The following is a 17,652-nucleotide window of genomic DNA, read 5'->3' as shown; positions in this document are numbered from 1 at the left end:
CAATTTTAGTTGAACTACTAAAATTACGAACACTAAAACAAAAATAAAAAAATAAATAAAACATGAAAATAAAAGCTAAACAATTAACACAATTTCACACACAATAATAAAATAACGAAGTAATTTAAGCCATTTCTGAAAATAACTAATAAAAAAAAAAACAGAGAAACAACAAATCTGATACCATCAGATGAAAGGAAGACAATGTTTATTCTAAACAATCATTTACTTTAAATACATGAAGCGATTATTCAGTAAGGCAGGAATCTGAAAACCCAAAGGTATGATGGTCAGTACGACAGCTTATTTAAAAATGTGCTACTTCTTTAGAACCTTAAAATTAAACAAATCTTAAAATACAAAGAAATTAAAGAGAAAAAGAATATCTGAAAGACACACAATTCAATAAATATCCTCTATAAAGAGTTTATAGAGGACAATTATTGAATTGTGTGTCTTTTTTGTTCATATATGAAGATGTTAGTGTGGGAGAGATGACATGTAGAATAGCTTACACGGAGTGACCATATTCTTAGAAAAAAAGAAAAAACAGACAACTGCAAGTGTTTCCATCATCATAAGCATTTTTTTTCTTCAGGGAATTTGCACTTTACTGTTCAGCTATGTAAAATAAATCAACTGTCTGTCCTCAAAAATGACTTTAAGGTGAGGTTTCTGCATTTCTTACTATTGCATTTATTCTTATTTGTGAGACCACTTCAACATGTATTACAGAACAACACAGATATAACAGCATTTGACATGCAAAGAAAACACCATGATGTACTCTTGAAAATGATTAGCAATTACATTTCACATTAATAAAGGTGTTATAATTAGGATGCCAGATGAAAATGAAATATCTAGCCACAGTGACCCAGTCTGTGTAGGGTCAGACACTCATTCGTTAAAGTGCTGCTCTTATTTGAACAAGGCATTGAAGGCTCTGCCAATGACCATTCTTCTGACCTCACTGGTTCCAGCTCCAATCTCATAAAGTTTAGCATCTCTTAAGAAGCGCCCCATTGGGTAGTCATTAATGTAACCGTTTCCACCTGTGAACAGACGCAAGTGTGAGTCAACTAGAACTTGAGTCATAAGACCTGGGCTTATTGAATTAGCAGGACTTAATTTGCTGATGAATTAACACAATCCTCAATTGTTCAATTTTTGAACAGAACAGTCGCACTAAGCGTTTACCATCAATCAGCACACAAATGCTCAATTATCTCACGTTGCTTAGGACATAAAAAAAAAAAACAAAGCATCTATGGCAACAGGTACAAGTTTGACTTGTTTTCCGTTTTATCCACCCAGTAACTCCATGCTGTGGTAAGAATGAATGAAGACAGAAGGTTTGACCCTGATCTCTGTCTAAGGTACATTGGGAGCTATTTCTTCTAGTTTTTGCTGTGCTAACTATTAGGCACTCACCCAGGCATTGAATTCCATCCAAGGCAACTTGAGTCGCGTTCTCAGCACAATAAAGGATTACCCCAGCACAGTCCTACAATAACATCACAAATCAATACTGCTACTACACACTCTGCAAGGACTGGATGCATCATTTCCAGACCCATATGTAACATTATAAAACAAAGCAGTCAACTCACAAAAACTGGGTAAAGAGCTCTTACCTTAGCACTGAAATGGCCTTTGTCACAAGCACGGGCAACGTTGTATAAATACTGTCGACACGAGTTAAGCCGTGTGTACATATCAGCCATTTTTCCTTGCATTAGCTAGTCAATGGGAAAAATCATTTTATTAATTTTATTTCCAAGGGAACAAATTGTGTAAAGTGACTAGAAGTTCAGATCATTTTACTGACTCAGACCTCTGAGTCTCGTTCGGCAAAATGAACAATCAAAATCTTTTTTTCGAGTCATTTCGCTAATTTTATCATATATAATTAAAATCTTACGTGTTACTTCCTATAACATGTCTACTAGTACTTACGCAAACGTTGATCACACTACAAACAATGCAAAACTATAATGCTATAATAATCAGAAAGGATGAATTCATTGTTTACCTGGGTCTTCAGTCTATGATTAGCTCACCTCACCTCTTAAATGACAAGTCTTCGGGTTTGAGTTAACCAATGCAGTCTGAGCTGGAAAGAGAACTGATACGTTCATCTCAATCCCATGATTCTTCAGGGTTTGATTCATTCATTCATCACGTGACAGACCCATAAGCTTTGACCATAGACTGGAGTTACCTTGGCAAAAAATCTGTGTGTATATTATTATTATTATGATTTTAAGTGTACTGCCTTAATGCTTTAATGTTTGTATTGTTTAATAATAATTATAAAAAAGTAGAACCTGTAACCTATCGTTCATTCATTTGTCAAATGACAGCATTGGATCGAGGAATTAATTTACAAGATTCCTTACAAACGGGTGCATAGTTTATATAATATATAATAATATATAATAATTATTATCATAATTATCATCATTAAAAAAATTATTTACTCTTATATGGGATTTAAATCCTGCCATGATTCAAAACTGAAAATACAGATCTGAAAGGTTGAAACTAAGTGTTCGAAAACTCAAAATCTTACAAAAAAAAGTTTCGCAAGTTCGAAAAATAAGATTTGCAAGCTTGCAAAATGTAAAAAAAAAAATACAAATATCTCTGCAAACATTGTGTTGTTTTTTAGATTTCCTTCTTCAGAACTGCAACATTTTTTTACGATGTTGCGCAAAGAATTTTTCAGAGTTTCAAATTTGTCAGTGTTCTCCCACTGTATTAGATTGTTTTCCAGGTTAGAAACCTTGTAAATGGTGATCTGAAAACTGGTGTGCGAATGTGTGAAAAAAAGTTTTGAAACTCTGAAAACAGAGCTTTGCAGGCTTGCAAAGTGGTAAAAAAAATTAAATCTCTTCAAACATAATTTTGTTTTTGAGTTTTCCTTCTTCAGAAGTGCAACACTCTTTTTAATGGTGTTGTGCAATCATTTTTTCAGGGTTTCGAATTTGTCACTGTTCTCCCAGTGTATAGTTTGTTTTCAAGATTTGACACTCTGTAAATAGTGATCTGAAAACTGGTGTGCAAATAGGTGAAAAAAAGTTTTGAAACTCTGAAAACAGAGGTTCGAAAGGGCGAAATTTATTACATGACATTACATTTGCACTCCTATGCAGACTATTTTTTCAGAGCCGAGTTTACAACACCCACTTCGCGGAGATACGCTCACACAGTTGTGAGTTTGCGACTCACGTGATTTGTGGCAGTGTTGTCACGCAGCTCTGCTCTGAAACTCTGAAACTCAGACTGAGCGAAAATGAAGCTTCGCAACCTCGTAACTAAAAAAAAAAGCCTGGAGGGAGGGCCTTCTGCTCTTGGCCAATGCTTTGCTGTCTGCTGACGTACAGTCCAATCACAAGTCGTATTTACCTGAAAGGTGGGATTGACCGACTGCTTCGCCAATGACAAAAGCGCACAGGATACGCAAACAGAGGATGCGCAGATTTCTGGCCACAAGACGGTCCCGGATGGCTTGCGGTCTGGTTCTAAAATAAGGTTATCAACTTGTCGCTGGAATTCACCATACAATTGCCAGTAGCCACTGAGTTTACCACTGATAGTCCGGCCGTGCATCAGTATACACACTTTCCTCACCTGGCGACTCACTTTCCTCACGCATTCCTCATGCATCCAAAATAATATTTAGATATTATATTTAAATATTCTGAAAGGTGTACAGTGTATGTTACTTTTATTAAAATATTTCAGTAAAATTATAAATAATTGCCTATTACAAATTTATGAATGCATGGTTAACTTTTTTCTGTAATCACTATAGGCTATATGTATTGAGACATTTTAAAATCTATATTTTGTAAAAATAATAAAAATTAAACCTGAATTATAATCTGTATTTTCATATATTATATAAGTAGTATAGCCTATATATATATATATATATATGTATGTATGTATGTATGTATGTATGTATGTATATATATATATATATATATATATTGTGAGCCGTGTCCCGGGCACCGATCAGCGTCACCCTGGCAGAGGAGATCCACCTGCACACAATCACCGTGGGCTGATCGGTCCCAGCTGAAACCGCTCATAGGACGACTACAAAAGCTGCATCCGAGAAGACACGGGTGAGAAAGCTCTTCAGCAGAAAGCCAGCTAATGGTGGGTATCTTATCTCTCCAGAAAGCGAGTGACCGACCAGCCCGCCACCTGAGCACCGGACACCGATTCCCCTTGCACTCAGCCGGCCGGCGAACAGGATCACGCAGCACCGAGGACGAGCACCGGACACCCCTTGCACCTTTACAAACACAACCACCAATAAATACACCCTCCGCGGCTTTAAACTTTCACCACAGCCTGCCGTGTGATTCTTCAGCCCGCGACTATATATATATATATATATATACAGCTTAAAACAGATCTTTTCCAAATGTATTTGACCCTCTAACTCTAACACTCACTATTCTTAAAAAAAAAAAAGAATAATATTAAGCTTTCTAATCTTTTGTATTCTATTGGTTTTCTTTTAGTATTAACAAAGGCAAAAAAAAAAAAAAGACCTCTAACACTAGCTTGCTCCGTAATGTTTCTATTCTATCTGTTATCTGTATTTCTTTATTATATTATTTAAAAGCTTTTGTTACTTGTTATAGAACTTGTATATTTGTTGTTTTTTATTGCTTCCATTGTCCTCATACGCTGTTTGTGACGGCGAAAAAGAAACTGAGTTGAGGAAAGTGAGTCGCCAGGTGAGGAAAGTGTGTATACTGATGCACCGCCGGACTATCAGTGGTAAACTTAGTGGCTGCTGGCAATTGTATGGTGAATTCCAGCGACAAGTTGGTAACCTTTTTTAAATTTTAGGACGGTTTATTTTGCGTATCCTGTGCGCTCATTGTCATTGGCGGAGCAGTCGGTCAATCCCACCTTTCAGGTAAATACGACTTGTGATTGGACTGTACGTCAGCAGACAGCAAAGCATTGGCCAAGAGCAGAAGGCCCTCCCTCCAGGCTTTTTTTTTTAGTTACGAGGTTGCGAAGCTTCATTTTCGCTCAGTCTGAGTTTCAGAGTTTCAGAGCAGAGCTGCGTGACAACACTGCCACAAATCACGTGAGTCGCAAACTCACAACTGTGTGAGCGTATCTCCGCGAAGTGGGTGTTGTAAACTCGGCTCTGAAAAAATAGTCTGCATAGGAGTGCAAATGTAATGTCATGTAATAAATTTCGCCCTTTCGAACCTCTGTTTTCAGAGTTTCAAAACTTTTTTTCACCTATTTGCACACCAGTTTTCAGATCACTATTTACAGAGTGTCAAATCTTGAAAACAAACTATACACTGGGAGAACAGTGACAAATTCGAAACCCTGAAAAAATGATTGCACAACACCATTAAAAAGAGTGTTGCACTTCTGAAGAAGGAAAACTCAAAAACAAAATTATGTTTGAAGAGATTTAATTTTTTTTACCACTTTGCAAGCCTGCAAAGCTCTGTTTTCAGAGTTTCAAAACTTTTTTTCACACATTCGCACACCAGTTTTCAGATCACCATTTACAAGGTTTCTAACCTGGAAAACAATCTAATACAGTGGGAGAACACTGACAAATTTGAAACTCTGAAAAATTCTTTGCGCAACATCGTAAAAAAATGTTGCAGTTCTGAAGAAGGAAATCTCAAAAACAACACAATGTTTGCAGAGATATTTTTATTTTTTTTACATTTTGCAAGCTTGCAAATCTTATTTTTCGAACTTGCGAAACTTTTTTTTGTAAGATTTTGAGTTTTCGAACACTTAGTTTCAACCTTTCAGAACTGTATTTTCAGTTTTGAATCATGGCAGGATTTAAATCCCATACTCTTACAGTTACTGCATTTCTGGTCTTAAAATGTAGCTTTTTACTTTATAAATGTGTGGATTTCATGATGGTTATTTTCCATACACTGAATGTTGTAACAAAGGTAATAAAGAGTTATTATTAAATGTTATTACGGTATTATTATTAAGTCTCTTTCAGGCTCAGACTGCATAGGATAAAAAGCTTATGGGTCTGTCACGTGGTGAATGAATGACTCAAAAAACCAGATGACTCGATAGATGAACTAATCAATTATTTTTTGACCCAAAGAAGAAAGCTCAAAGAAGATTCAGTGCATGGCTGCAGAGAGACATGACTTTGAGAGGCAGAATACTGCTTACATAAGACTTACATACTCTGCACTCTCTCTATATGTGGACAATAAATCTGTAAATCAGTTTAATTTTGTTTGGAAAAATTAAACCCATAATGTTAAGAAGTCTGTGGTAATGAACACATAAGAGTATGGTGGGTTGAATTTCCTTGATTTCTCTTCTTTGAACAGCACTTTCAAAATGTATTGGATTAGACAGCTTTTATGTAGTCCAAACTTAAATTTTATCTCCAATTAACTTTTTTCTAAATTAGGTGGTCTCCCTTTCCTATTGATCTGTAAATATGATATTGCTAGAATCCCCTACAATGTATCTAAATTTCATAAACAGGCTTACTTGCATGGTCATTCATTTTTAAGCACAATTTCTCCCCTCACCTGTATTTCATTTGGAACAATCAAGACATTTTATATAAGAGAAAATCTTTCTGTTTTAATAACTGGTTTGAGAAAAAACATTTAGATTGTTTCCCAGTTATTTAACTCAGAAGGTCTTATTTTAAGCTATGAAGAATTCTTATGTAAATAAACTTTTCCAGTAACTCCCAAAGAATTCTCCATTGTCATGGACGCAATTCCTAAAGGAGCTGTTATGCTTTTAAGGGACTCTGTTAGATCAACCATCACTTTATCTATTTCTTTAGACCCATTTGAAATCCCGGTAGGAAAACAGTTTTTTGTCACGTCTTTCAGTGCGTTACTATAAAATTAGATCGCTTTTTCAAAATAAGCTTGTAACAACTCCATATGTGGTGTCTTATTGGAGGAATGTGGTTGATCATATTATTGATTGGAAAAAAGTATGGACTCTGTCTTTGGAATACATAATAACTAACAAGGTTAGAGAAATCTCATTCAAATTGTTACACAGATTTTATCCAGCTAAAGTGTTTTTGAAAAGGTTTAAGATATAGATACAAGCTGTTCTTTGTGTGGTTACCCTAATGAAACTGATATGCATATCTTTTGGGGTTTTCCTCATACACAGCTATTTTGGATTGAATTCTTTTATCATATCCATCGCAGTGTTCTTCATGGTTTCTCTCTACTTCCTAAGGATGCACTGCTTCTTTAATATTCAAAAAGACAAAAATAATGAAAATTTTATTATTAGCTTATTTATTATTATTGTAAAATTTCATATTCACCGCAGTAAATTCAATCATCAAAATCCTTTATTAAAAATTGTTTTTAAAAAAGAGGTTCAAAAGTATATCCAAACTATTTAATCTTTAAAAAATCTTAATGCTGTTAAGAAAAATTTGTTTAAAAAAAAACTCTCTCTGGCTCAGACTGCATTGGTAATGCTTATGGGTCTGTCACGTGATGAATGAGCGACTGGAAAAACCCGAAGAATCTGAGATGAACTAATCAATTCTCTTCCCAGCTCAGACTGCATTGACTGAAACAGGTGAAACTAGACTAATTCCAGTACAGAACCTATAGAATTTTGCACATGCGCAACTGAACGGATCACTCCCCGAGACGACTCATTCTTCCCGAGTCACATTAAAGATTCATTCAAAATGAACTAATCATTCAAGAACGACCCATCACTAATTGTATAATACCTTTTCAGAACTTTACATAAAGACATGCATAAAACTGTGTATAAACACTACTTTTTAAAAGTTTAAAAAAGGAAAGGAGTGTCCTTTTATCAAAAATAATATTACAACTAAAACAATAACAGTTATCAGTAATCATTTTTCAAAATGTAATTTATTTATTCCTGTGATTGCAAAACTGAATTCTTCACTGTCACTTTTGATCAATCCTTAATGAATAAAAGTTTTCATTTCTTTCAAGAGACCTTATACTTCTGAAGCATAATGATAGATAGTAGTAGTAATAATATGGTACTTTTTACACGGGTTAATATCACCAGATATTTTTCAAAGCATGTGGTCATATACAGTACTGTGCAAAAGTCTTAGGCCACTAGTTTTTTCACCAACAGAAAATTGTTTTAAGTCAGTTATTTCTATGTTTTGCTGTAGTGTGTCAGTAGGAAATATCAGTTTACATTTCCAAACATTATTTTTGCCATGAAATATAATAATCCAGTGAGATTTTTGTTTACACAAGGAGTCTGACAACATTCTGAGACCTGATCTCATCATCATCATCATCATCATCATCATCAGTCTGTCTGGAGTGACTTGAAGAAACAGAACAACCTGAGACAGATTCAATCCAGAAGAACTGTGGCAATGTCTCCAAGATGCTTCAAGAAACCTCCAAAGCTACAGTACTGTGCAAAGTTTTAAGCACTTGTGTAAAAATACTGTAAAGTGAGGATGCCGTCAAAAATAATGCAATAAATAGATTTTATTAAATTGCCACAGTTCTTCTGGATTGAGTCTGGCTCAGTTTGTTCTGTTTCTTCAAGTCACTCCAGAGAGACTGGATGATGATTACTGAGCACTGGCTGTTGTCAGACTCCTTGTGCAAACAAGAATCACACTGGATAATTACAATTAATGGCAAAAATAATGTTTGGAAATGTAAACTGATATTTCCTAGTGACACGCTACAACAAAAGATAGAAAACCATTTTTGTTGGTGAAAATGCTAGTGGGCTAAGACTTTGCACAGTACTGTATATTACTGTTAAGTATGTTTCTTTGCAAAATTAAGATGCAAATTATATTTTCTGAAATGTATGATGTCCCTTTCCTAAACAGGGTTATTAAAACTTAGTGGTGGGCATAAATATTTTTTAAAATCTAAATTAATCTCACTGTAATCTTGGAATTAATCTAGATTAATCTAGATTAAAATGGCTCATTTGAATTCTGCCGAGGGCAATATGTGTGCTACCCAAATAAAATAATGACTAAAAGGAAGTCTTTGAGAATGGGTTTCTCAAGCCAGATGGTGCATTAGACCAGAGGCTCATCTCCTGTTTCCAAAATGCATCACAAAGTGCTTGAGAAAGCTGTAAACTAACTCCACATTGCACAAGGTGCAAACAACCTTACACCTGTTACACACATACTCCGTCTTCAGTGCGTATGAGTTTCGTATTTTTTTTATGCACCCATGTTAACGGATTCCAGCGTTCATGTGGTTGCGGTCCGTCAGTGCATTCCAGGAGCGATCGTTTACATAGCGAGTAGCGGACTGGTATACATCCGCGCTAAAATATCAAGGTGAAAGTTATCATAGCTCGTCTAGTATAGACCCAGCTCCCAACCCAATTTTGAGAATAGATTAACGGCAATATTTTTTTTATCGCCCAATAAGAGTCTCACGTTAACGCAGCACGTTAACGCCGATAACGGCCCACCACTATTAAAAATATAAAATTATAATAAATAATAATAAAATTACATCTTCAATCACATTGATAGACCCCCCCCCCCCCCCCATTTATTTTAGTTTTTAGAAATATTAGCTACAAATGAATACTATGTCCACCCTGTCATGTTTAAGTCCACTCTATCGAGACTAAGTGGCCAACAGGGTGGACATTTTGGAACAACGACAGGGTGGACATTTTGAGCTTCAGTTAACATATTAGCTCACAAATATTTAGTCTGGCTGTTGAAGAGATTTTGGTATATTTTATGCCAACAGGCTGGACATGTTAAGCTTTGGCAAAGCAAGTTAGCAAACTCAGATGAAGAAAATTCATCAATTGACAAGTCACCAAAATTTCAGTTGTCCTGACGTCAATAAAGGGGATGGCCTTTTCTTAAAGGGGCGGATTCCCCAATGAGACAGGGTGGAAAACCATTCAAGGGACATGGATAATTTTTTATTTTTATTAAATAAAAATAACGTTTTTATTACCAATAATCCAAACACTTAAAAACGGAGTAATCTCTCATTTAAAATACTGAATATAGTAAATAAAAAACAAATACAGAACGAAGTTAAAAAAATGGTTTTAAATGGATCCTTATTTCACCATAAATCATAGGTGTCACTTTAGAATATGTTTTTTAACGTGTGGGTTAATACCACTGTAGGGTGCCTTTTGGTGTCCTGTACATAAATTACTCATTTGCCATGATAACTTAACATAAAAATGACTATGAAAGGGTGTGTTATTAAATAAGGCTAAGTTTTATTATTTATAACAAAAGCATTACTTGGCTCTTTAAATACTTTTTTTTTTATTTTGTTTAGTTTTGTGTAAGAGGATGCGTGTTATTTTGATATGTCGATGCACTGCTCATTAAATGTGAGAGTAGAATATTGTCAAATCAAAAAATGTAAAGAAAAAATGCTCCTATTAAGATTTTTTTTTTTTTATATACCATACAAGGATTTGTTTTGTTGTTCAACACGTTTTATGTTGGTCTACTTATAGATTAAATTACTGTTCTGTTTGCCAACAAACATTCTGCCAAGGTATTTCCTGGTTCATTTATTTATCTATTTGTGCATTTTTTAACATATACTTTTATATGAAATGTTTCCCAGGCTTTAAAAGTGTTGCACTATATGTGTGCTCATCATCCTGTTACATGTCCAACAAGTTAAAGAGTGAAAAGCATACCTGGAAGTGACCGATTTTCTGTCCAAAGGCTTCACGAACATGTAGGTAAGGAATCGCATTGTCAAGAACAGCTTGCATGATGCTGAGGGAATGCAGAAAGTGGTCAAAAATAACTATCTGACAACTGACAATTTCTATGCAAGCTACTGAAAACAGACAATTACCCGACAGGTCCAGCCGACAAGACGAGTCTCTCTAGATCCAGGCCACTCATCAAAACATAAACTCCTTTATTTAACGGGCCCAATATGTTTTCCTCTGAAAGCACGACAGACCATCTTAATCTGTTGTTTGGACCGCCAACATATTCAGACTCACAAATATGCATAATAGACTTGACACACCAGGGACCTTGCAGTCTTCAAAGATGAGTTCACAGGTGTTAGATCCTCTCATTCCCAGTTTATCCAGCTTCTGCGCTGTGCTAAATCCTGGCATGCCCTTCAAGAACACAAGCACAATGACTATGAAATGCTTATCTATTGAAGCTGCTGCCTTCCTGATCAACAGACTGAAAAATGAATCATCATCTCTTACCTTCTCTACAATGAAAGCAGTGATGCCACGGGCTGCTGCCTCTGGGTCTGTTTTAGCATACACAATCAGAACATCTGCGTCCGGTCCATTCGTAATCCAGAACTTATTACCGTTCAACATGTAATGATCCCCTTAAAGATGACAGATCAAAGGTTATACTACAGCCAAACATGCGTTGGAATGGTTTGTATGGTTAGCAATACTTATTTAACCCTCGAAATGCCTCAAGTACACCACCTAATATACATTTTTAATTTAGACATTAAGATATATCCCTTACATATTCATGCATAAATCAGCAAATAAACATCCATTCAAGTTTGGGGTCTGCTCGGTCTATTGGGGACCCAATGTTTTTACTGTCACTTTGTCATTTTTAATCGCATTCTTTTTGAACAAAAGTATTAATCTTTTTACAAATAAAATCTTAGTGATCTCAAACTTCTGAACTGTACTGTAAACAAAAGGACAACACAGCTGACAAATCAGGCAACATATATGCTGTAGCATGCATGTATATCTAACCAGTTCTGACAAGTCCATGATGCTTATTATAGTGATACCAGAAGGCCAGTCACCTTGTTTTTTCGCTGTCAGTTTCATGGACACCACATCCGAGCCAGAGTTGGGCTCACTCATGGCCAAGGCACCCACATACTCCCCTGTCATCAACTGAAGCACAAACATATGCATAATTGTGAAAAACAACTGAACCCCAAAAATCCATAAATAACCTAAATACATTTAATTATTCTGCATTTACAAAATTGATTTTCCCTAATGCATCATGTTATGGGGTCAGTTTTAAAAAGCTAGCTTATTAGAAAACGTAACAGACAGCAGTTTTGCTCTGCTGAATGAATAAATGTTTTGACTCAAACCTTTGGCATGTACTTCTCTTTCTGTTTCTGGTTTGCATGTCGAACCATCTGATTTACACACAGGTTGGAGTGCGCGCCGTAGCTGAGAGCAATAGCTGCTGACACACGGGAGATCTCCTCCATAACAATCACATGATCAAGGTAGCCCAATCCTGTTCCCCCGTACTCCACTGCACACGTGGATAAAAACATCACAGGAGAATCCCATCAGACTCAGCTCAATACTGTATCAACAACAGTTAGCTCATAAACGATGGTTTTTAAAAACAGCCTGTAAATGGTCCAACCTGGAGCAGTCACTCCAAGCAGTCCAAGCTCACCCATCTCCTTCCAAAAGTCCTAGTTTTAAAAACAGATCAAATTTGTTAGGATTCATTACTCAGGATTATTTCAGAGAGAGTCCTGAGATAATGTCATGTACGGAGGTTCGGGAACTCACCCTCATGCGGGGAAACTCGTTTGTCTTGTCAATCTCATCAGCGTAGGGAGCGAGTTTCTCCTGGCAGAATCTCTGGACTGTCTGTCTGAGCTGGTGTTCAAAACAAAGATGTATGATAAACACAGGGCAGACTGTCCACAAATGACATGAGCTGCCAAAAACCTCAACAAAACAATTCCATGATGCTAAATGTATACTTTCGTAGACCCTAGCAAAAAAAGAAAAAAATACAGTGGCAGGAACAGCATGGTATAGTAATGGATTCAATAAAAAATGTCTGCATGCACTAAGATATTCTCACGGTGCTTCAAAGATTATCAAAACCCCCACCTTTTGTCCTGAGTAGACATGTGCAGGTATTCAGTAATGCAATATATCACGGTAATTAATGTGCACGATATTGTTATCATGGGCACTTCTAAATACTGTGAATATGTTACAATTACAAATTATTCAGAATTTGGAATACATTTTAAGAATACTATTCCCATCAACTTGGCAAAATGCTCAAGCACATGGAGGAACACGTGAGAGACCCCTGAATGAAAGCACATTCACTATCTGACAGCAGAGGGCGCTAAACTGCAGGAAAAAAGCAGCCTTTACTCTGGAAAGCTCATAAATAAAGCAGTTGCACCACTTTCTAAAACATATTTAAATATCCATTCAAATTTGTGTATTTGCTATTGTGTTCATCACAGCGCCAAATACTTAAATATTTAGACTTAATAGGCTATTTCTTTTCACTTTTTTTTATTATTTTAATCTGGCCTACAACATGCCTTAGAGTTTTGATTCTTTATTGTTAATTCTCTCTTTACATTAGGGCTTCATTAGTTAACATTAGTTATTTCATTAGTCAACATAAACTGCCAATGAAAAATTCTATTGAACATTCATTAATTTTAGGTATTCCAATATTTAATAACTTGTTAAAATCGAAAGTGTTATTTAATGAGCTGACATGAACTAAGACATGTTTTTTTTTAACCAAGATTACTACTTCTGTAGCAAATGTAGCTATTGCTCATTGTGAATGTAATACATTAGCTAAGGTTAAATAATGAGGTTTTATTGTAAAGTGATACCTATGGGTCTTTATACAGTGGCTACGGAAAGTATTCAGACCGCCTTAAATTTTTCACTCTTTGTTATATTGCAGCCATTTGCTTAAATCATTCAAGTTCATTTTGTTTTCCTCATTTCCTTATTCCCCATATTGACAGAAAAACACAGAATTGTTGACATTTTTGCAGATTTATTAAAAAAGAAAAACTGAAACATCACATGGTCCTAAGTATTCAGACCCTTTACTGTGACACTCATATATTTAACTCGGGTGCTGTCCATTTCTTCTGATCAACCTTGTGATGGTTCTACACCTTCATTTGAGTCCAGCTGTGTTTGATTATACTGAATGGACTTGATTGGAAAGCCACACACCTGTCTATATAAGACCTTACAGCTCACAGTGCATGTCAGAGCAAATGAGAATCATGAGGTCAAAGGAACTGCCTGAAGAGCTCAGAGACAGAATTGTGACAAGGCACAGATCTGGCCAAGGTTACAAAAACATTTCTGCTGCACTTAAGGTTCCTAAGAGCACAGTGGCCTCCATAATCCTTAAATGGAACATGTTTGGGACGACCAGAACCCTTCCTAGAGCTCGCCATCCGGCCAAACTGAGCTATCGAGGGAGAAGAGCCTTGGTGAGAGAGGTAAAGAAGAACCCAAAGATCACTGTGGCTGAGCTCCAGAGATGCAGTCGGGATAGGGAAGAAAGTTGAAGAAAGTCAACCATCACTGCAGCCCTCCACCAGTCAGGGCTTTATGGCAGAATGGCCCGATGGAAGCCTCTCCTCAGTGCAAGACACATGAAAGCCCGCATGGAGTTTGCTAAAAAACACCTGAAGTATTCTCTGGTCTGATGAGACAAAGATAGAACTATTGGTGGAGAAAACCAGGCACTGCTCATCAACGGTCCAATATAGTCCCAACAGTGAAGCATGGTGGTGGCAGCATCATTCTGTGGGGGTGTTTTTCAGCTGCAGGGGTAGAACAACTGGTTGCACTCGAGGGAAAGATTAATGCGGCCAAGTACAGGGATATCCTGGACGAAAACCTTCTCCAGAGTGCTCAGGACCTCAGACTGGGCCGAAGGTTCACCTTCCAACAAGACAATGACCCTAAGCACACAGCTAAAATAACTTCAAAAAGTGGCTTCAAAACAACTGTGATTGTTCTTCAATGGCCCAGCCAGAGCCCTGACTTGAACCCAGTTGAGCATCTCTGGAGAGACCTGAAAATGGCTGTCCACCAACGTTTACCATCCAACCTGACAGAACTAGAGAGGATCTGCATGGAGGAATGGCAGAGGATCCCCAAATCCAGGTGTGGAAAACTTGTTGCATCTTTCCCAAAAAGACTCATGGCTGTATTAGATCTAAACGGTGCTTCTACTAAATACTGAGCAAAGGGTCTGAATACTTAGGAACATGTGATATTTCAGTTTTTCTGTCAATAGGGGGTGCTATATATATATATATATATATATATATATATATATATATATATATATATATATATATATATATATATATATATATATATATTCAGTGTAGTATTCGACCATACTGCTGTTTATAACCTTCTCAAAATAACAAGGACTGTAGTCTGTTACAAATATACTAGTAAAAGTAAAGGTAAAGTATATATATAATATACAGTTAAGAAATGTGAAGGTTAGTATCGATAATAAACTTTTGTTTAGCATAAATAAATTGGTTATTTAAATACACATTTAACTTGGACACCATTAAACAAAACAGAATTGTATCATTAATTTATATTGGGCTGAGAAGGACATTTGCCTCCTCATTTCAGAAGAGCACCACACAACACTGATTCATGTCCAAAACACTACGAGAGTACCATGTCCAAACTTACGCAATGCAGATTTCTGTAAGTTATATTATGACTTTCTATTGCGCTTCTAGGAAAGCAAATAAAGGGTTTATAAAATGATCCTGTCCAATCAAAAAGCGCCGTCCGTTCACGCCCACGAAGCACAGACAGTATGTCCGCAAGTCATATACTAAAATCCCAAAAATATATAAGGCTTTTAATTTAACTTCTAACTGTACTTACATCTTTCAATTTCAAGGTTGGATCTATATTTCATGTGTGATTTTTTTCTTTTTAAAATATATATATATCAGGAGCACGACTGCTGTGTTAGAGTTTCAGTGTAAATGATGGTCTGAGTTAAATTTAATTTAATATAAGTACATTTTATTGATGAATAAAAAAAAATGCTTGGCAACAAAATAGTCTTAAGTTCCTAAAATTGTGTCAAAGGTCATCATGTATGCTAGCTGACTAGCACTTGAACCATACTGAAGAATCGGTGACATTTGACGAGCTCTGGCTCCAGGTTTAGTGAGCAGGTGTGTGATACCTGGATCTGCTCCTCGGTCAGACCGTTCACGATGTCGTCCAGGGCAACAGCTCCAGCGCATCCGCGACGAGAAACACTGACATGGGCCACTCTTTGACAGAGACGCAATGCTCTTCTGACAGCCAACATTTTGGGAATTGTAGCAATTGCAGAATAAAGGCAGAACAAACTGGGGAAAAAAAACTGTTGAGTTGATTATGCAAGCACTTGGACAGGTAAAAGGTGCAGGGAAACAATCCTGAACTTCACTCAAATGCTCTTGCGCTGTCCTTCTCGTTTGCTTTGTGCGTGACCTCTACCTGCCGCTAGAGCTTTACTGCCACCTACTGCGAGGAGTACAAACTACAGCACAGCCATCACGAAACACTGTGAAAGATAATAGTCACAACTCTTCACTGGTTAACTGCAAGTTACCTTAACATATTCGGTAAAAAATTATTGAAAAATATGTCAGAACAGATGAAATAATATTTTATAATCCTTAACAGGAAATATCTCAGTTTGTTAAAAAACTACAGCTTACATGTGATTTTACTTTACAATGTTTTCTAGTTCATGAAACTGGTTTAGAATTAAAATGTAACAATTATTTTAAAATTTACAGAAAAAAGTATATTTAATTAATCATCGTGTTTAAGGGCAAGATATTGTTGACTATAAAGTTTTAGAAGAAAATAAAAAAACGTATGCATTAATTAAAATGCCCATTCCAAGAACTGTCTGCTTTTTTTTTGTTATTGGTTATGTACTATCGAATGTTTTGTGTTATTTAGTATTTCATTATTTTTGTGCCATATGTTACGTGTTTTGCTTTTGTATGACCACAGTTACTGGAAAATTTTAAGTCATCATCTGACCTTTAATGCATCAGCTTTATTATCAGCAGGCCACATTTTATAATAACAACCAGATTCTATAGCTCCAATAGTTTGTAGCTTATATAATTTAGTGGCATAGAGCTTCCATACAGTCACCAAAATGATTGTTTCACTGTATGTCCAGTAAACGTCTGACAACCACAACATGTATGAATTAATTGCAGCATTAAAAAAATCGTAAATGAGAATCAGATATTTTAGGTAGGTAAAGGTCCGTTTTTGACAATTTAATACCCTTATTAACATAAATCTGTTGAACAATAGATATATAGGCTAATCCTTTGTAATAAACTAAACGATGCTTTCTTACACTGATTTATATATAGGCTATCTCAACATATATTGAATGAAATCTAGTAATAAATGTGACTTTAAATAACTTTACCTTTACTTTTACTAGTATATTTGTAACAGTCTACAGTCCTTGTTATTTTGAGAAGGTTATAAACAGCAGTATGGTCGAATACTGCACTGAATAAGGAAATGCGCTATCAAGCAAAAGTCAAACAAATTAAAAGTCAGGAAGAGAGGGGAAACGTCTCAAATGCGGAAGATGTGTGTTCACTCAACTCGAGCGTTGGTTGTTTACAGGGGCTCCCTGTCTCTGAGTGCGCGTCCACGGACTTGCGCTGAACCAAACAACGCTGTCTGGATGGAGCTCGTTGGTTACGTAACTTACTAGAAATAAAGTAGCATATCTGACCCGCTGGATTCATTTCAACCCCCTCACTATCGCAGCGTGTGGCCCCT

At 36.1% G+C, this 17,652-nt stretch overlaps 1 protein-coding gene across 2 annotated transcripts; it reads right to left on the bottom strand.

Moving 5' to 3' along the window:
• Window positions 1-191: 191 nt before the first annotated feature.
• Window positions 192-17,619, bottom strand: LOC127975908 (isovaleryl-CoA dehydrogenase, mitochondrial). 2 transcript variants are annotated; one of them, XM_052579958.1, is made up of 12 exons: window positions 17,473-17,619; window positions 12,568-12,657; window positions 12,416-12,467; window positions 12,129-12,298; window positions 11,826-11,919; window positions 11,248-11,378; window positions 11,055-11,151; window positions 10,875-10,968; window positions 10,711-10,792; window positions 1,638-1,742; window positions 1,435-1,507; window positions 192-1,055 (listed from the first exon to the last, which is right to left on the bottom strand). In XM_052579958.1, exons 2-12 carry the CDS (start codon window positions 12,571-12,573, stop codon window positions 922-924), a joined length of 1,038 nt encoding a protein of 345 aa, XP_052435918.1. In that variant the 5' UTR covers window positions 12,574-12,657; window positions 17,473-17,619; the 3' UTR covers window positions 192-921. The 2 variants fall into 2 exon arrangements, with proteins under 2 accessions (XP_052435918.1, XP_052435917.1); XM_052579957.1 differs by lacking the exon at window positions 17,473-17,619 and adding an exon at window positions 16,025-16,334.
• Window positions 17,620-17,652: the final 33 nt, after the last annotated feature.

Source organism: Carassius gibelio, chromosome B17 (assembly GCF_023724105.1).
Source record: "Carassius gibelio isolate Cgi1373 ecotype wild population from Czech Republic chromosome B17, carGib1.2-hapl.c, whole genome shotgun sequence".
NCBI lineage: Eukaryota > Metazoa > Chordata > Actinopteri > Cypriniformes > Cyprinidae > Carassius > Carassius gibelio.
This window is presented reverse-complemented; position numbering and strand designations above follow the sequence as displayed.